Consider the following 17119-nt stretch of genomic DNA (forward strand, 5'->3'; position numbering starts at 1 on the left):
TTTGGTTCTTGCAGACTATTTAAGCCTTCACTGAGAGAAGTGACTCTTTCCATGTTGAAAAATAATCTTCACTTAAACTAATACTCTGTAGTTAAAATGTTTCATGATTTAGGCCAGTAAACTGTAGTTTTTTTCTTGAAGAGCAGAAATAGTACACAATCAACTGTTAGTTTATTTATTAAGTCACTAAAATATGGATTATATCTCTTGTATTGTAGTTTCCTAATGTTAACACCACTAAGATTATTTTATTTAGTCTTTTATATTTGCTTGCTTTCGCTAAACTAGCAGCTGTAAATTGGATTTATTGAGTCATTCAGATATTTTTTGTTTCTCCTTGTGCAACGACACCTGTCTGAAAAACCTGCCTCACTTGACTAAAAGCAATAGATGTTTATATATTTGATCTTCATTTAATCAGATTCCCCCATTCTGTTTCTTTGAATACATAAATATCTATCCTCGTTAAACTGTTCTTTATGTTTTTTCATCTCGCTAAACAAAACCATTTATCATATCAATTTACTGAATTCAAACACATTTTTGACAGCTGTAAACCTTAATCTTTTGTCAAAATTGAAGCACTCAAAAATAAACAAGGAACAGTGTGTCAAAAATTGCTTATGTGTAAAATCACCTAGTGGCTTAATGCTTGCGAAGGATTCATGCTGCACATTGTGCTGATGAAGTTAAAATCTCTTTATCACAATGTTTAAACCCCTTTTGCATTGCATTTACTCTCGCCTATCCTATTTGCCATATATATTATTTTCCCTATGTTTTATGAATCTCTGTCTGCAAGTATCAACAAAAAAATAATGGTCTTTACTGATACCAATCTTCTTCACAGGCTCATCTGCCAAGAAGCTGATTGACTCCTTTCTGATGGATATGGCTCTCCGTGTCTCATGGCACTCTCTTTCTTCCAGTCAGAGTTTAATTTCTTCTCCAAGGCTTTCATAATGATTACAGTATACCTCTGACTTTCAATCAATACTCCAGACCTTCTCCTTTTCCATCTTTAACTTCCAAATTGCTGAATGCACATTCAAGGGCACATACAGTTATGTATTTTGTTTCACAACTTCACACAAAAACACACACCGTCTCCGTTGTCAGAGTGGAATTAGCAGATTACAGCTAGATGAAGAATCAATGGTTTCCTGCATACCATGAAGTCCTCATATTAAGATGTTTTGCTTGGCAAAGGGCAGCGTCTCGGTGCAAGGCCAATAAAATCACATTGAAGTTGAATGCACTTAACAGATCCAATGAATGGAAGAAAACAAAAAACAATAGGAGGGGAAGGCAGTGAGAAACTAAGGGAGATAAGTATACACAATAAAAAAGTCTTACGCAGGGTTTGCCTCGTCACAGAGTAATAGAAGAGTTAAGTTACGGGCATACGACCCAGGAAGAAGGTGCTGCAATGCTGTTTCAACAAGAGTATAATCATTGTACTCTATGCTTAAAGGGAGGGAGTGTTGATTATTTGAAATTGAGTTCTGTCGATGGTTTATGGCCCCTCAGTATTGGTCCTACAGCAGATAACTCTTGCAGCACTTTCCCTTCTATTAAAGACATATATTTTCTCGACCAGCAATATGGTCATGGTATAGTGCAATGATCTTCCAAGATCAAAAATATACTTCAAATGGAAATGGGCTAAATGTATTCTCTCCTTATTGTATGTCGCAGACTACATTGGATATCTCTGTAAATGAGTAAAGGCCTCTATAATCAAATCCTGTGGACGGTGTCGGTAATTCAAACTCATTCCCCATGGCGTTGCTAAGGTTGGTTCAGTTTTTGTTTTTGCTGTTGAATTCATAAGCAAACGATAAACAGACTAAAACATATTAATGTCTACTTATTTGCTAAGATGGACACAAAAAGCAGAGGAGGGGAATGTTTTCTGGATTATGCTCCATAAAAACAAAGGCACAAAGCAGAGTTAATCCAGCATTTTTCTTTTTGTCATTCTTGTTCTTCTCTCGCTCTTCCCTTTATGTTAAATGTATTGCTTGTGTTCTGTGCAACCTCCTCCTTCACAACACTTGAATCTTAATGATCTTTTTCCACACCATGATTTTCTGCAACTCTGTCTTTAATGGTTTGTAAAATGCTTATCCTCTTTGTCTACCCACATTCTTTTTTGTTCCCCATTGCACTGCAATTTTGCACAACTCCATCCTAATTTTGCTTCCAGTTCTAATATTCTTTCAGATAAAACTGCCTTTTCAACGCTGCAAGTTTTCTCTCCCTACTTTCCCCTGATGCAAGTAGTTTTCCTGTTTACAATAACACACACACACACACACACATATTGAGCCTGTGTATTACCGTGAATGTATAGGAGTCTTGTGTTTCTCTGTCTACAGGCTGCAACAGTGTGAGATATCTTCTTATTCCCGTAGTTGATATAGAAAAAACATGAGAATAACTGTCCAGAGAAAAGTGCAGCTGTGGATCCCGGGCCTGTGAAAGACAAAAAGAGGTATTTTACACAATGGAGGTGTATCACACAACGAGGAACTCATAGAGACTTATTTAAACTTGACAGATCCTTGATGGAAGTTTAGGAAAACATGCAAAATTTTGATGTCTGAGATTTTGCCACAAAATCTTGTTAAAGTGAGGTCTGTTGATATCAAGTGGCTGGGAGTGTTTCACTGCCTGGTAAATCAAATTTAAACTAATATAATGTGTCCTTGAGAAAAAGGTGAGTGTTTAAGGCTAAACACTTTGCTGTATCTATGTCTATAGATAAGAAGGAAGAAGTAGTTCTTGAGTTATGTTGGGTTGGTATAATTAGGTAATAAAAACAGCTTAACAGATTGGTGGACTGCAGTTGGCACTGAGGAAGCCGTTTCTTTTCAACCTTTTATCTGGCAGAATCTTTGCTACTCTGCAGAAAAAAACAACAAAAAAAAAGAAAAAAAAACAACATAGGAACATAGGAATATAACAAACTCCATGTGTATAATAACACTCTACATGGGTTAAACTTTTGAATTTCGGGTCAAATGTTTACATGTGACATGGTGGAGCCTTTGAGCAAACTCATAACAACTATGGGTCTTTAATAAATATCGCCTTAATGTAAGGTTACTGCCTAATTTTCTAGGAGAACACCCACGATATTTGTTTAGATTGTTCAGGTGTTCTGCTGTGTGAAATTGGCAAGCTGGCTTTTCTAAAGCCTTCATAATATGTGCTTTGATGCACGCCATGGCTTCTTCGAAATCTAATTACGAAACGAAACATGACAGCATACCTGCGGAGGGAGCAGAGGCAAGTTTGTTGGAAGTCAAGCTTTAAATAACTTGAGGAATCACCAGGTGTTCCATATCGTGCTAATGAAAGTCTTTCAGAACAAACGTCAATGCCCTACCTAAGCACAAGAACATCTGCAGGAGGAATAACGAAGAGTAACCCCCACCTCCCCCGACCTCTAACCCCCCACCACCAAAAAAGAGGTGTTTGGCTTTGAAAGAAAATTCTGAATAGAAAAAAAAAAAATCTCAATTGATTTCCAGACATTGAAACTTAAAACTAACAGCAAATTGTAAATGTCTGCAAATGCATGCCACACTCAGTGATGAAGAGGCAATTCTCATCTATGGCCTGCTCTGGCATTTCCAAACAACCATCTCTTGTTTGTGTGTTTATATATGAGTGTGTGTGTTTCTGTGTTAGAGAGAGAGGGTGAGAGCAAGCGAGCAAGAGAGAGAGAGAGAGAGAGAGAGAGAGAGAGAGCTCTTCTCATTCCAGATAAGGCTGGCTCAGCAGGGTAGGGGGCCTGATAATCTTGTCGATGTTGCTGTTGCGGATATTGAGCCATAAATAAGCATGAACACACACATGCATACACACATTTAAACAGTAACACACAGGAACGTACATTAGCATGCAGAAACATAAATAAAAAGTGACAGACAGTGCATAAAAGCTATTAGGACTAATCATCATTGTTGGTGCCTGTTGCAGAGGGAAAGACCAGGGATGGGAAAACTAAAAATAACTAGTTGTTTATCAATTGCCTTAAACTAAAAATCCCACCCTGACACATTATCCTTCCTAAACACCAATCCCTGCTGGGGGGAGACCTTTAGACAGCAATGAACCAAAGATTGTTTTTGTCAAAATGTCTTCACCACATCTTAAACAAACTCAGCTGTCGGGGATGCGTCGGTCGGCGATAACAATATTGTGGCACTGTAAAATCTCAATTATTACTGGGAGGTAATTTAAAGAGCCAAACGGTTTTACTGTCAGATTCACAGGCACTTTAGATAGGGCACTTCAAACACTGCAAGCAAAGCACAAAGCTGAGATTCAGTGGGGAGAAAAGCAGGAAAGAGGTGGGCACTTAAATATGTTAGAGTCCTTCTCATGCCTGCATGGAAATGCAGCATTATTATATATGCTTATGTTATTATATACTAGTGCTCAAGGGAGTAATTTAGTTTTGAGCCATAAAGGAAGCAAAGAGCCAAAGGGCCTTTTAAAACCAGAACAGCGAGATTCTAATTCTGACTGCAGAGTAAACCTCACGGAAAATTACACATCTCCTTTATCGTTCTATAACATGAAGAAATGTCCTCAGCTGTCTTGTCAAAACTGACTAATGGTTGATTTGTCAATTTAGTAACTCATGTGGCAATTTAATGCATACATATTCTGTCTTAGACTGTATTGAGCTAACATGAAAATGTTTTATTATCCTACTTAAAATGTTCTCACTATTTTAAATTAGGATTCTTTTTAGCTTGCAGAGAAGTTACTGATAGATCTCACTGCACAGGTTTCAGTCAGGCGACCAACAGAAAATGATCTCCAGAAGCACACCGTATGAACAGTAAAACGCCAAAGACGTGGTTTAATGAATATTAACATTTTAAGTAAACTTTTGGTGTCTTTATCCACATTGCTAGTTAAAAATTAAGAGAAAGGAATTAGAGTCAACACACAAGTCAGATGATACCTACAGGCATCTGATTGGGTTTCAGCTAAAAGCATAAAAAACAATTAACTCTTCAGAAAAATATATTTTAACATTTGATCATATTAAAAACAGAATCTTCAGTGTGGCATCCATTGAGCCTCCTTTACCAACTCTCCTAAATAAAATCACTTATCAACAGAGAGAGATTCCCACTTTAATCTCAATATAAAAACAGCTGTACAATGAAGGGCATGATCATAAACTTCAAAACGATAAATGTTTATTGTTACACCAAAAAGTTAAGAAAATTCAATAGCTGTGAAGACTGCTCCATAACCATAAAAAATGCACTGTTATAATACTTGCATGTACAGAACATGCTTACCTCCTCCACGTCATTATCCAAAGCTATTATAGTGAGGGGAGCCGATAGAGTGACGTTGGTAGCGACGGTAGTTCCGACTGGTGAAGCCTCACTGACGTATCCATGGTAACCAGACTCCAAAAAATACGGTGCTTGGTTGTTATCATCCAGAACTTCGATCTGAAGGTTGGCGAACGCTGGCAGGGGGTGACCGTTGTCCTGCTCCGCCTAGAGACAGGGCAGAATGGAACGGCTTTGTTTTGTTGCAGACGTCCTGTTACCGACCAACTAGGAAACCCAAATGCAGTGCAACCCATCACGACTGCACAGTTTTAATGTCTAAGTGGTAAGAATACATTAACCTGGGATGTTCTTTAATAAGCAATTAATGAGTTGTGCAAAATCACAACTTTTTTTAAGTTGAGTAAACACTCGCCTCGTTGTCATTTTAGAAGCAAAACCGTGTCCACGTTCCCGTAGATGATCGGTAGTAAGAGAGTATGCAAATTAATTGGTTTGGATTTTTTTTCTTTTAAAGCCAATACAAAGAGAGAAGTTTGAACAGAACGCAAAACTTACTTTTTCTACTTTGGAGCTGTTAGTCTCATTAAAACTGAGCTTTTTCCTCGGTCTGCCCATGCTCAGAACATCCGGCCCTATTACTGCAAAAACAAATCTGAAAATGCTGTCGTTCCTGAGTTCTTTGGTCTCCTGATGCAATTTGCATCCCCTAGATAGATTAAAGCCAATCTAAAAAGGCTAACATCAACTCAGCAGGAAAACAGGAGATCATCAAACCTTCTGTCTGAATTGGTATCTGTTTGAATCCTTTCAGTCAAAGCTGAAATATTTATGAGTACTCTGGGTACTCTCTGTGATATTAGAAAGCATTTCAAACTTTAAATTTTTTCTCTTATGTTCAGATGGAAATTATATTTTCAGGGCCAATGTTTTTTTTTCTATCAATCTGATGTGTTGGTGAATGAAGTTGCAGTGCTTCTAATATGGTACAGCAATTATGAGTGAAGCAAAAATGCAAAGCAAGGTAATGTTAAGGAGTCATAAATTTGTGTGACAGACTGGATATAAATATTGTTCACACACTGGTTCAAATTAATGGCTTTTTAATGTAAACAGTGCATTATTTCACAACATGTTGCTGCTCTGAGTGGCATATCATCTATACAACACAAATGAAAAACAAACTAAAATGATAATGTAACACAACGACACCTTATAAAGTAAAAAAAAAAATGTTTCAACTGTGACATTTTTGAAAAAATGTACGTCGCTGTAAATTTGAAAAATAAATGTGCAGGAACTGGTCAAGGAGACACCCAAAGGCCTACCTCCATCTCCTTAAAGTATAAAACACACATCCGGGAAATGATGTTGGTGGGAGCATTAGGAAACTGGGATTTCAGTCAAAGTGGAGGGAATTATGAAATATCACTGGCAGAAAACTATGAGACTTTTGCTAGAACGCTGAAGACGAAGAGGATCTTATTCATCAAGCTTGCCATTGCACAACTTATGTATCTTTATCTCTTTTTTACGTCACAAAAACTGACATTTTAGCAGAGGTGTGAAAACAACATAATATACTCTGATCTCACCCCAAGCAGAAAACTGCTTTTGTGTTTACAGTTATTCAGTGGGATTTTTAATCCTGCGAATACCACAAATTGTTCATAGTTACAATAGAACACAAGGTTATATCCTCTGTAATGACAATAGTTTCATAATTCAATCAATCATAATTACTTTGATGATTCCCATGACTACACAAAGCTGGAAAGTGAGGTTTTATGTCGTACTGTCAGCTAGCAGAACACTTTTCTTAGACTCCCCTTCTACTGTCAGAAGGGGAGTAAAAGTTTCTATCATCCTTTCTGCCAGAACAAAAATAAAATCAACCTCAGAGCTTAGCTAACTATTTACTGCAATTTGCTACTTTCAAGAATTTCTTTATATTATTCAACTAGTTTAGCCCATTTTATTCATAGCTAGGAATAGATGGAGTGATTTACAAAAAAAATTGGTAAGAGTCGTTTGCTGTTTAACAGGGTCAAAAGTTTCAGCCTACACAGGATTCCCATCCTGACTTTATTCAGCAGGAGCACTTTCACTCCATCCTGGGCTCAATGTCCAACAGATAACTGTTATTTGCTTAAAGACAATTAAACAAGCCTGGCTGATTTTTGCTATACAGCTCAAATAATTGGCACAGCCAGACTTCTTTCCAGTGCTTGAACTTCTACACAGAGTCTCGTGGCTTTGAAAAGCTCCTGTAGAACCTCAGGAAGACATAACAAATATATTCAAACATATATTCAAACATTATATTACAAACATTATATGTAGTGTTTGGATTAAAGACACTATTGAGTTGCCTTTAGCAGATATCGTATTTATAGCCCCCTTTTTGCTTGTATTCTGCAATTTAGTAAATTTGATCCATTTATGAATTAAGCTGTTAATCCTTTCCAAGTGTATCCTTTTGCCCTCGGTACCAACTATGGCAAACGCAACAACCATTTTAAGGTTTTTGTTTTTTGGGAGTCATATTTATAGAGTGATGTATGTGGAATCTAGGAGGCAAAAACACATATTTTTCTATGTGAAATTGGAATCCTAATGCAAATCCCAGCAGGGCTGTCATTTCGCTTTTTATTGTAAGGCTGCCATTAAACAAGACAAGTTTTGCTAAAGGGACATTATTATGTATTTTCCAAGCACATAGTGCCACTTCATAACATAATAAGGTAATTTTGTTACCTTTAGTTGTAATAAAAATTGCTGTTTATATCAAACATAGCCCTGTGGTGGATTGGTGAAAGTGATGCACTCCTCAGTCAACTACTTACACGTCTAAGAACAAAACTCTTCAGAATGGAAGTCGTGAATGAAGGAAGAACATCATTTTCAAAATCAGTGACACAGAAATGTTAAAAGCTGTTTTAAAAACCCGAAACGGATTGTTTGGAAAATATTAAGACTGCAATTATGTTTGAGCTCTATCTGCCATATAACATGCTGGAAGACTCCTGGAAATTTTAGAGTTAAGGATCAATTTTCTTTCAGCAAAACAAATGGAGACTGCAGTTCATGTGGATCTGTTTTCCAGACAGAACAGACTCATTTCTCATTTTCTTGTGTTAAAATGTAACCCCCTCCTTTTTTTTTTTACTGATGAATACTCTTAATTAGAAAAGTTAACATTGTGCCTGATCCGAAGATATTTTTTGAGATAAGGTTTCATATCAGATTATTAGTATTCCAGATTACTTTGATCTACAAGCGTAACCCTGAGCATTACGAAACATTGTGAAATTGAATTTATGAACACTGAAAAACAATTCAGTCATCCATAAAGTGAACAGGATGAATTTGACCAACTTGTTGAGTTTCAAAGTCAAACTCTATTTGTCTGACTTGGAAGAAGTCTGCCTTGTACAGAGATCTTACGCTGCACAGACACTTTGTATTCTTTCATAACACCACAAAGACAGGAAATATATGAATTAAGATTAAAAAAAACAAACTTTAAAGAAGCACTAATAGTTTAGTTCTTTACAGGCTTAGTTATGAGGACGTTTTGTTTTCTTCATCACATCTTGTGCTCTGTGTTCACTGATAACTTCAACTAATAAAGGAAGTCATTTATTATTGTGCAATTAATGCTTACAGAGAAAAACTCTGTACCTTCATCCTGAGTTTAGTAAGACATACTGAGAGTGCAGAAATCAGTTAAGAAATACAAAATGTAATACAATGAAAATCAGGGAATTTTAAATGCCCTCTGCATAGCGCATATTGACATTTTTTTTTTTATTTCCTCAGCTTGAAATCATTTAGCAAGACTACAAAGAGGGTAAAGAGTAGGGATGTTTGAATTCTTCTGGAACCACTTATTTTTTTCTGTTCCTTGCGGATATTAGTTGGGGTGTTATCCCAACAGACTTGGTTTGAAATCTCATCTTTTATTCCAGCAGAAGAATATTACTGAATACAAACTTTATTTGAAGCTTTAACCGATGAGAAGTCCATCAATGTTTTGTGGTGTATTTCCATCACAGGCTCAACAAAACAAAACAAAACAAAAAAGATAATCAAACTCATCAAATCGGAATAGATTCGATGATAAACTTTCTGCAAATTAAAAAGGTTCATGCTAGTCTCCTTTTTGTCGGACAAATAATCTGATGAGAAAATTATAGTATTAATATAACCTGAGGAAGAGTTGTTTATTAAAAGGTTGAGTATATTTTGCGACTGAAAGGTATTAGAATATGAAGGCTGAGACCAAGGATGTTTGGTGTTTATGGAAAGAAAAAGCAAACTTTAAAAAGGCAATCTGTGCCCTTGTTATTTCTCTTACCTTGATAACCAGATCAAATCTGCGGTAGAGCTCCCTGTCGATGGGTTTAAGCAGCATGAGTTCTGCTGTGGTTCTGTTTAAGCTGAAATATTCTGCATAGGATGCTGGTTTTCCTGGAAAAAAAAAAAAAAGAGCAAACAAAAATCAGAACATAGGAAAACATCAGTGAGTGAGAAAGGGAGAGGTGGAGAAAATATATGTATGTTTGGAGTGTCATGGGGGAAAGTGAAGAAAGGAGTGAGTGAGTGAGGGATGGAGGGATGGGGGGGGGGGCATGACTAATCCTCCCCGTTCTCTCATCTCGGCCTTCGATGGGAGGGGATGAGCCCGCGCAGCTCACATTCATATATGACGCTTTTAATGCGGCATTGTTCTGTGGGGAAATCAAGTTCTCATAAGAAGAGAACCAACACAGCCACGTGTGCACAATTATATGTCTCCTGTGCATCTCTATGAATGTGTGTTACTTCTTTTTTTAGCACACATTGATGATTTGGGCGGAGGGGGTTCTCAGATGCATCCTGTTTTCCTTGCCTTAGTTATTGCTTTAGTAAAAGAAATGTAGACAAATCCTGACCATTCCAGGTGAAGTCAATGATTTATCAATTGAGGCTTTTGGCAAAAGTAATGTACTGCAGTAGTTCAAAATATTTAAATTATGTTGACTTGGAGCCTAAGTAAGTACATTTTCTAACAGTAAGTGTTTTAATTCTTATATTATTTTTGTCTTAAATCTTTTAATTATATATTTACAACAAATGTTCTGAGAAGATTCCATTGCAAGGTCTTCCAGAGCAGATAAGGCGGATTATCTAACAAAACTTATCAGCCTCCAAGTGTTTTTTTTTTCAAACTAAGCAGCAGAAACATTTTAATAAAGCAGATCTCAAAAGTGTAAACAGCCTGTTAAATAAACCAGCCTTGTGAGATCTAAAAAAAAGAAAAGCCATGAGAAATAATTGCTAAACCTTTTCCACTTTTAAAGTGACATTTTCACAATACGGTTAAAAAAAAGAAAAGAAAACTAAGCGAATTTGTGAGGAGATAAATGTAGCACATTAAGAGTTGCAAAAATGTGCACATTGTTAAACCAATACTTTCTTAAAACACCCCATAATTTAACTTAGGCATCCAGTTTTTTTATTGTAGAAGGTCAACAGTATGACACATTTTAACTTAGCAGTATTTCCCCGCTATGCCTTATCATATTTCTCCAAATCTGTTAAATTTGAGATCTCTTCAAGTGACCCCTACGGATCATTTGTTGAATTAATTCTGAATGTTGCAGATATTGACGCCTGGGCTGTTACCATTTTATGTGGGATCAGGATTAAGGTGAAACAGGAAACCTCTGAAGACGATTGTGTGAAAAAGTATGTTTCCACAAAATGAAGAACATTATGGAAAACTTTGAGAATCCTCTTCAAGCAACTGTTGCACAACAACAGAGCGCCTTCAGTCAGAAGCTTCTTCAGATCTACAGTAACACTGACCACTACAGAAGATGAAACTTGGATAACATGGGATACATTTAATTTCTCTTCCTTTAGGATTAAGAAAGTATTTTTGAATTGAACTGAATTGAACCTCTTCTTTAGACAGTGTTTTTTGTTGTTGTTGTTGTTTTTACATTCATATTTAAGTAGATCTAGGTTATGAGAATAGCTTTAAGCTTTCCATTTGTAACGCAGACCTCACTGTTTTCCCTTGAGATTTAAATATGACCTGGCACAGAGGCCCATCTAACCCATGCAGGTTTCAAAATGGGAACGAAAAGACAGCTTGCCTTTCAAGCAATGCAGTCGCGTGATGATCTTAAAAGGTCAAGAAATGGCAACTGAAAAAAAAAAAACTTCTCTTGACATGAAAACATCAGCAGCCAGTTAAAGAATCAAAGATCATCTTGTCACCATGCAGAGAGAGGAGGAGGCTGGCTAAGGTAAAAACAACAACAAAATCCACAGCTCACTGCTGGATAGCTGTGAGCTGTGACGTCTTAGGGTCACCATCTCTGTATAACTTTATTTTAAGGTTGTTGTTCACAGCTTTATTATGGAGGCAGAGGAGGTGGGCATTGTGGTGGGTGTAGTGCAAAACTATTTTTGTATCTATAATAACCCTAGAGTCATAACAGTAATAGTGGTCTGGACAGTATTTAGAAATCATGTAAGGTTACCATACTTACATAATTTCACTATGACTGACTCATTGTTCTCAGTATGATGAAAAAAATTTAGTTTTCCCTTAAATTCAGCAAGGGAAGAAGTGAGACACGCAGCAAAAATCAATATGTACAGTCAGCACACAAAATGGGTTTAGTGGGATGTAAATGTTAAGCAACATTACCATCAGTCTTATATAGTATCCCAACTGTTAGTTTTTCAGTCCAAATAGCTTTTTATTCTCAGGCTTGAGTGTGTTGGGATGGAACTAAAGCGACTTTTAATTGAAATATTAGAGTTTTTGTAACTGATCAAAAAAAAAAAAGATCTTTTGAATGATAAATTGTAGGCATTGCAAATAAACTTTTTAAAAATTTATTAGAAAGTCTGAGATTCTTCCTATTAATTACATTTATTTTCTAATCCCAACCCATTAACCAAAACATTCTCTCTGTAGCCCTAAAGTGAACTACTATTTACTGTCTCAAGAGCCTTGTAATTGATTTCCATTATAGATGCATGTTGACTGTAACATTTAAATGACTGCGCCAAGAACTCTATTTAAATTAATTTTAAAATATATCATATCGATTCCAAAGGGATATTACATGTTGTTGTTACTCATATCATTCAAGTATCTTGAAAGAGTTGTGGATGATGATGCTGTGGGCAGGAAGGATCTCTGGTGGCCAGTTTGTAAGCACTGCTAATCCACCTCCTTTGCTTTTGCCACATCTCTTTAAATCAAGAAAGCCGGGAAGAGAGACGATGGAGTCAGGGATCTGATCGCTCCCTGTTATTCTCCAGGGAATTAGGACAAAACACAAAGATAAAATTCAAAACAATTGATTTCTTTATCAATAAATGTTCTTGTGCAGCATTTGTTTTACATAAAATACATTTATTTTCTACAGTTTAGAATGTGTGTTCCAATGAAGCTCATCTGTCAAGTTAACGGTGCATTTTGGAAATAACAACTCGTAACCAGGTGTCAAACCTACTTTTCATCAAACCAACAACTCTATTATGTTTTAAGCCTTGCCTGCTGAAAGTACTGTCAACAAAAAAGTGAAACTCTATTGTTGTCCCCTCGTGGAGCAAATCTGAGCTCACAAAAGTTCAACCTACCAATAAGGATGGAGTACAGGATCCCAGGTCTGTCCGACGGAGGTTGAATGTTTCTGTCCTGGTCCACAGCTTGGATAGATGGGGTCACATTGAGGGGATTTGTCTTATTCTGGTGATAAAACAAAGCAGAACATTTAATGTTTACTACATCAGTACATCAGCTACTACAAAGAAGGTCATTTGAAATAAAAAAAAATGTGTCTGTGTATATAGAGCATAACTTATGTAGGTGATGCAGATGCAGGTTCAAGTAACATAATGTAACATAATTTATAAGGGAAGAAGACTGACTTTTGCAGCTCCTCCAGAGTACTTTGGTGGACATGTAAGCCCACAAGATGGGTAGAACACCAAAAAACAACAGTTTGCACAAAATTCTTCTAAAAACACTGTGAATGCTCATGCACATATTCTCCTGTTTTTGTTCCATTTCATCATAGCTTGAGAAATTAATTTCATTTGGGCATTTTGTTTCTTCTCTGAGCTCTTAGTGCAGGACACATGGCTAATCTTGTCATAACAATCCCACCAAATTTGCACAATTTCCACAAACCCTTTCCACAAAATTTCCCCTATACAAATGTCCTGTACATATACTGGAGGTTTCTACAGCTCTGCTGTCACTCAGAGTCTTACTTTCAGTAATTTATTCAGCTTGGGAGCAGTAGCAAGGGAAAAGGTCTCCACTGCAGAGCTTTGTGCAATGACAACTGAACTATTTTGCGCAATTATTTTATCCATGCGCTCTGTGCAGGTTAGAATTATACACATGAAAAGAATCATTTTTTTTTTTTAGTGATTATTGCAAACCAATCGTAAAATAGTTATTTTTTATGAGCTTTGCTGAAAGTATTAAAAAAATAATGACTGACGTTTTCCTTTCACCTCACAATTACCTGCGTTGAGGTACCACATATAAAACCAATAAAGTTCATGCAAGTTTTTGGTTGTAATGGGACAAAATGAGAAAAAATAATGAAGGGTGAGTAATATTTCTGGAGCTGTGGCCATCTAATTTGTTCAAAAGTACCTGGGAAATGTCTGCCCTGCAGCAGCGTACAGCATAATAGCTGTTCATTTATCACAGATCAAAAGGAATCATAAAGTTTAAAAAAATCATTGCACACTTTAAAAATCAATATTTGCCACTTCTTTTTTTTTTACCTCTCTATATGTATGTTTTCTTTATCTGCACACAAGCTCCATCTGTGTCTGTTTGTGGTCAGGCTATAATACTGATTTACACTGGTGCAATATGCTACGGTCTGTAATGGGACGACTCAATAAAAGGAATAAATTTTTTACTAGGTAAGAGCAACAATCCCTAAAGAGATCAAATATAAAGCAATCCCCACCAAGGCTCTTCATATACGAATGCATACACAGTTCTGTGAAAAAGTGTTTGTTCCCTTACACATTCCTTCTGTTTTGTCACACTCAAGTGTTTCTGAACAAAAAACTATTAAAAACTATTAAACAAAAAAATAACAGTAAAAACAAAAGCCATTTTCTTCTGAAACCATACCGGCTTTCACTATAATTATATGGTATGGTCATAACCATAATCTGGTTATGACCATACCATAACCAGATTATTACCTAATCTCTAAAACCTTAAGTAGAACCTCTCTGCTAACATAAAGTAGCCTAATAATTATATTAAACAATATTGTATCTACAGAAATTCATCAACAGATGAAAAAAATAATTAACAAAATTATTTGTAAGGCTTTGGGTTTTCTGTAAATATTGTGATTATCCATAAATGGCAAAAGCATGGCACAGTGGTTAGTCTTCTTAAAAGTGGCCACTCTACCAAAATTACTTCAAAAGGGCCTTAATATAGCCTAGTCAAAGCCCAAATTAAATTCAATTGAAATGCTGTGACCTATTTTATGATCTTAAACAACCAAATAATGCTTGAAATGCCTTTAATGGAGCTAAATAAAACTTCCTCCACAGGAAGGAAGTGATTTTAAAATCTTGCAAGGTTGCCTCCACAGATGGAAAATTGTTTTCTTTATTTGCTAACGATTTATACAATATTTAAAAATGCTGGATAATATGAAATATTCAACTTTTACAATAAAAAAAAACAACTTCAGAAATCTGTAAGGGGGGGGGGTATGCTTCCTTTCAGCAAAGTATGCACTGCACAACAGCTCGATTCTGCATTTCCTATCACACAATGCGGTGCACCTGTCATGCAGCACTTAAAAATCTAACAGCCATTACTGAGCATTTTCTGCTGCTGCCAGTCACCGAGCGAGAACAGCGAGAGGATCCAGCAAAGATGAACTCATGATGAGTAATGAACTCGAAAGGAAAAATAAAATGCATGCAAATATATTGAAGGGAGAATAATCCACCAGGAGTTGAGGGTAAACAGGGTGCAGAGAGGCATGTAAATGTAGGAAAGAAGAAAGGGGGGATCTGGCAAAGACAGATCACTGACAACACAGGTGCTATCATTACAATTTATATTTCTGACAGCATTTTGCACAAAGAACGAAACTGACAGTCGACAAATGTAGAGCTACAAAGACAAAAGAATCAGTCATCCCAAAGCTGTTTATGGCTTCTTATTGACACCATTATGGGTTTAAAATAAACATTACTGGTCTTTTTAGAATTCGCAACACGTTTTAAAGCCTCTTTCAGACATGCTTTTACTAACATGGCATCTTTTTCACAAATGCAGAAATCAGAAATTTAAATTAATCATGAAATGTCTTGATTACTAGGCACACTGTAAATTTGTTCGCTCCTTCAAAAAGCTGGAGAAACAACAGAGACAAATCTGTTTTACACTTTGCATCTCCACTGAAAGCTGAACCTTTCTTTGTCAGGTGCCACTAAAAGCAAAACACTTTACTTTGAGTAGGACTGTGTTAAAAATAGGGCTTTTGACTGCTTTTGACAGCACTTTACTTCTATGAAAAAAAAAAAATCTGTTGTTCTGTCAGGGAACCTCTACGCTGAGCACAAAATGCACAGTAACAGTTTTCATCACTTTATCATAATGTCTCGTTCTGCATGAGGCTGTGCAGCATAAAATGGTAGACCTTTACACCCTTAAAGCTGTTTCAAAGGCCTTTTATCAGATTTTCTGATGTGCATTGCAGGATGAGCCTCAGATTCAAGGAGACAAGCAAAATTATTACAAAAGAATTCAAAACGTAATCACCGCTAATATTTAAAGAGCTTAATTCAAGCAATTGTTTAAACTTTGTCAGAATAATATGTGCAAAATTGTAATCTAACATTTTGTTTTCGAAATAGATCCTGGTGGACAGTGTGAACATTAACATAGCTAGCAGGCAAGCCGGTTGTACCTATGACACATTGTTTTGATTACAAAAATCACTGCATATACTATACACTGTTTGGAGGAAAAAACTAATAATGTGTTACTAATGTGTTTTGAGAGGCTGCAGGTTAGTTAACCTCATAAGGAACTATCAAGCCTCCAACTGGAAAAAAATGTTGTTTTTTTGTAGATGTTTAACATGTTGATTCCACAACACAGAAGGACTGAACTATGTCAGTCAGAGTGGACTAAATGGGGCCCTCATGCAACAACTTTACAAAAGACTCCATGCCCCTGCACACCACTGGACACGATATACAGAAGCTGCTACTTTAGGAAATGAAAGAGTTTCTGACAAGCTGCATAAACTGTGGATGTTCCTGGAAAAAATAAATAAAATAAAATTGATTTGTTATCAGTAGTCACTGCAGCTGTAGAGCTGAGTAAGTTAGATTGCAAAGTTATTTGTTGATCAAAGTTTTTGCTGTTTCTGCATTTTAAGACAACCAGAGATGTAGGTGTTAGCATGAAACATTAAAAAGATGCAGCTATGCATTTTTCAATGGCTTAAATGTTATAAGCATATGAGGAAGTAGTTTGTGGGAGAAGCTCACAGCCTTGCAAAAAGGTTCACATCCATGGATCTTTTTCATGTTTTCTGTATTGCGATTTTAAAGTGACAAAGTGTTGCATAATTGGGAAGAGAAATAAAACAAACACGGTTTTCAAAATGTACTAAAGTATAAACATATATAAGTGTTGTCTGTGTTTGTATTTGACCTTTCGGTCCTCTGAAGAACCACCTTGTACCGCAGTAACAGCTGCA

General features: G+C 36.3%; 1 protein-coding gene across 1 annotated transcript in view; it reads right to left on the reverse strand.

Moving 5' to 3' along the window:
• The window catches only part of LOC106954776 (protocadherin-15-like), a 182362-nt gene that overhangs the window by 28765 nt on the left and 136478 nt on the right, over positions 1 to 17119 (reverse strand). Inside the window, exons 10-13 of the mRNA XM_015044523.1 lie at positions 12984 to 13092; positions 9694 to 9806; positions 5334 to 5540; positions 2344 to 2478 (exon numbers count right to left, since the gene is read on the reverse strand). Coding sequence (XP_014900009.1) covers positions 2344 to 2478; positions 5334 to 5540; positions 9694 to 9806; positions 12984 to 13092 — 564 coding nt within the window. The remainder of the gene's footprint in view (positions 1 to 2343; positions 2479 to 5333; positions 5541 to 9693; positions 9807 to 12983; positions 13093 to 17119) is intronic.

Source organism: Poecilia latipinna, unplaced genomic scaffold (assembly GCF_001443285.1).
Source record: "Poecilia latipinna isolate Pla-1442-1.1 unplaced genomic scaffold, P_latipinna-1.0 Scaffold680, whole genome shotgun sequence".
Lineage (NCBI taxonomy): Eukaryota > Metazoa > Chordata > Actinopteri > Cyprinodontiformes > Poeciliidae > Poecilia > Poecilia latipinna.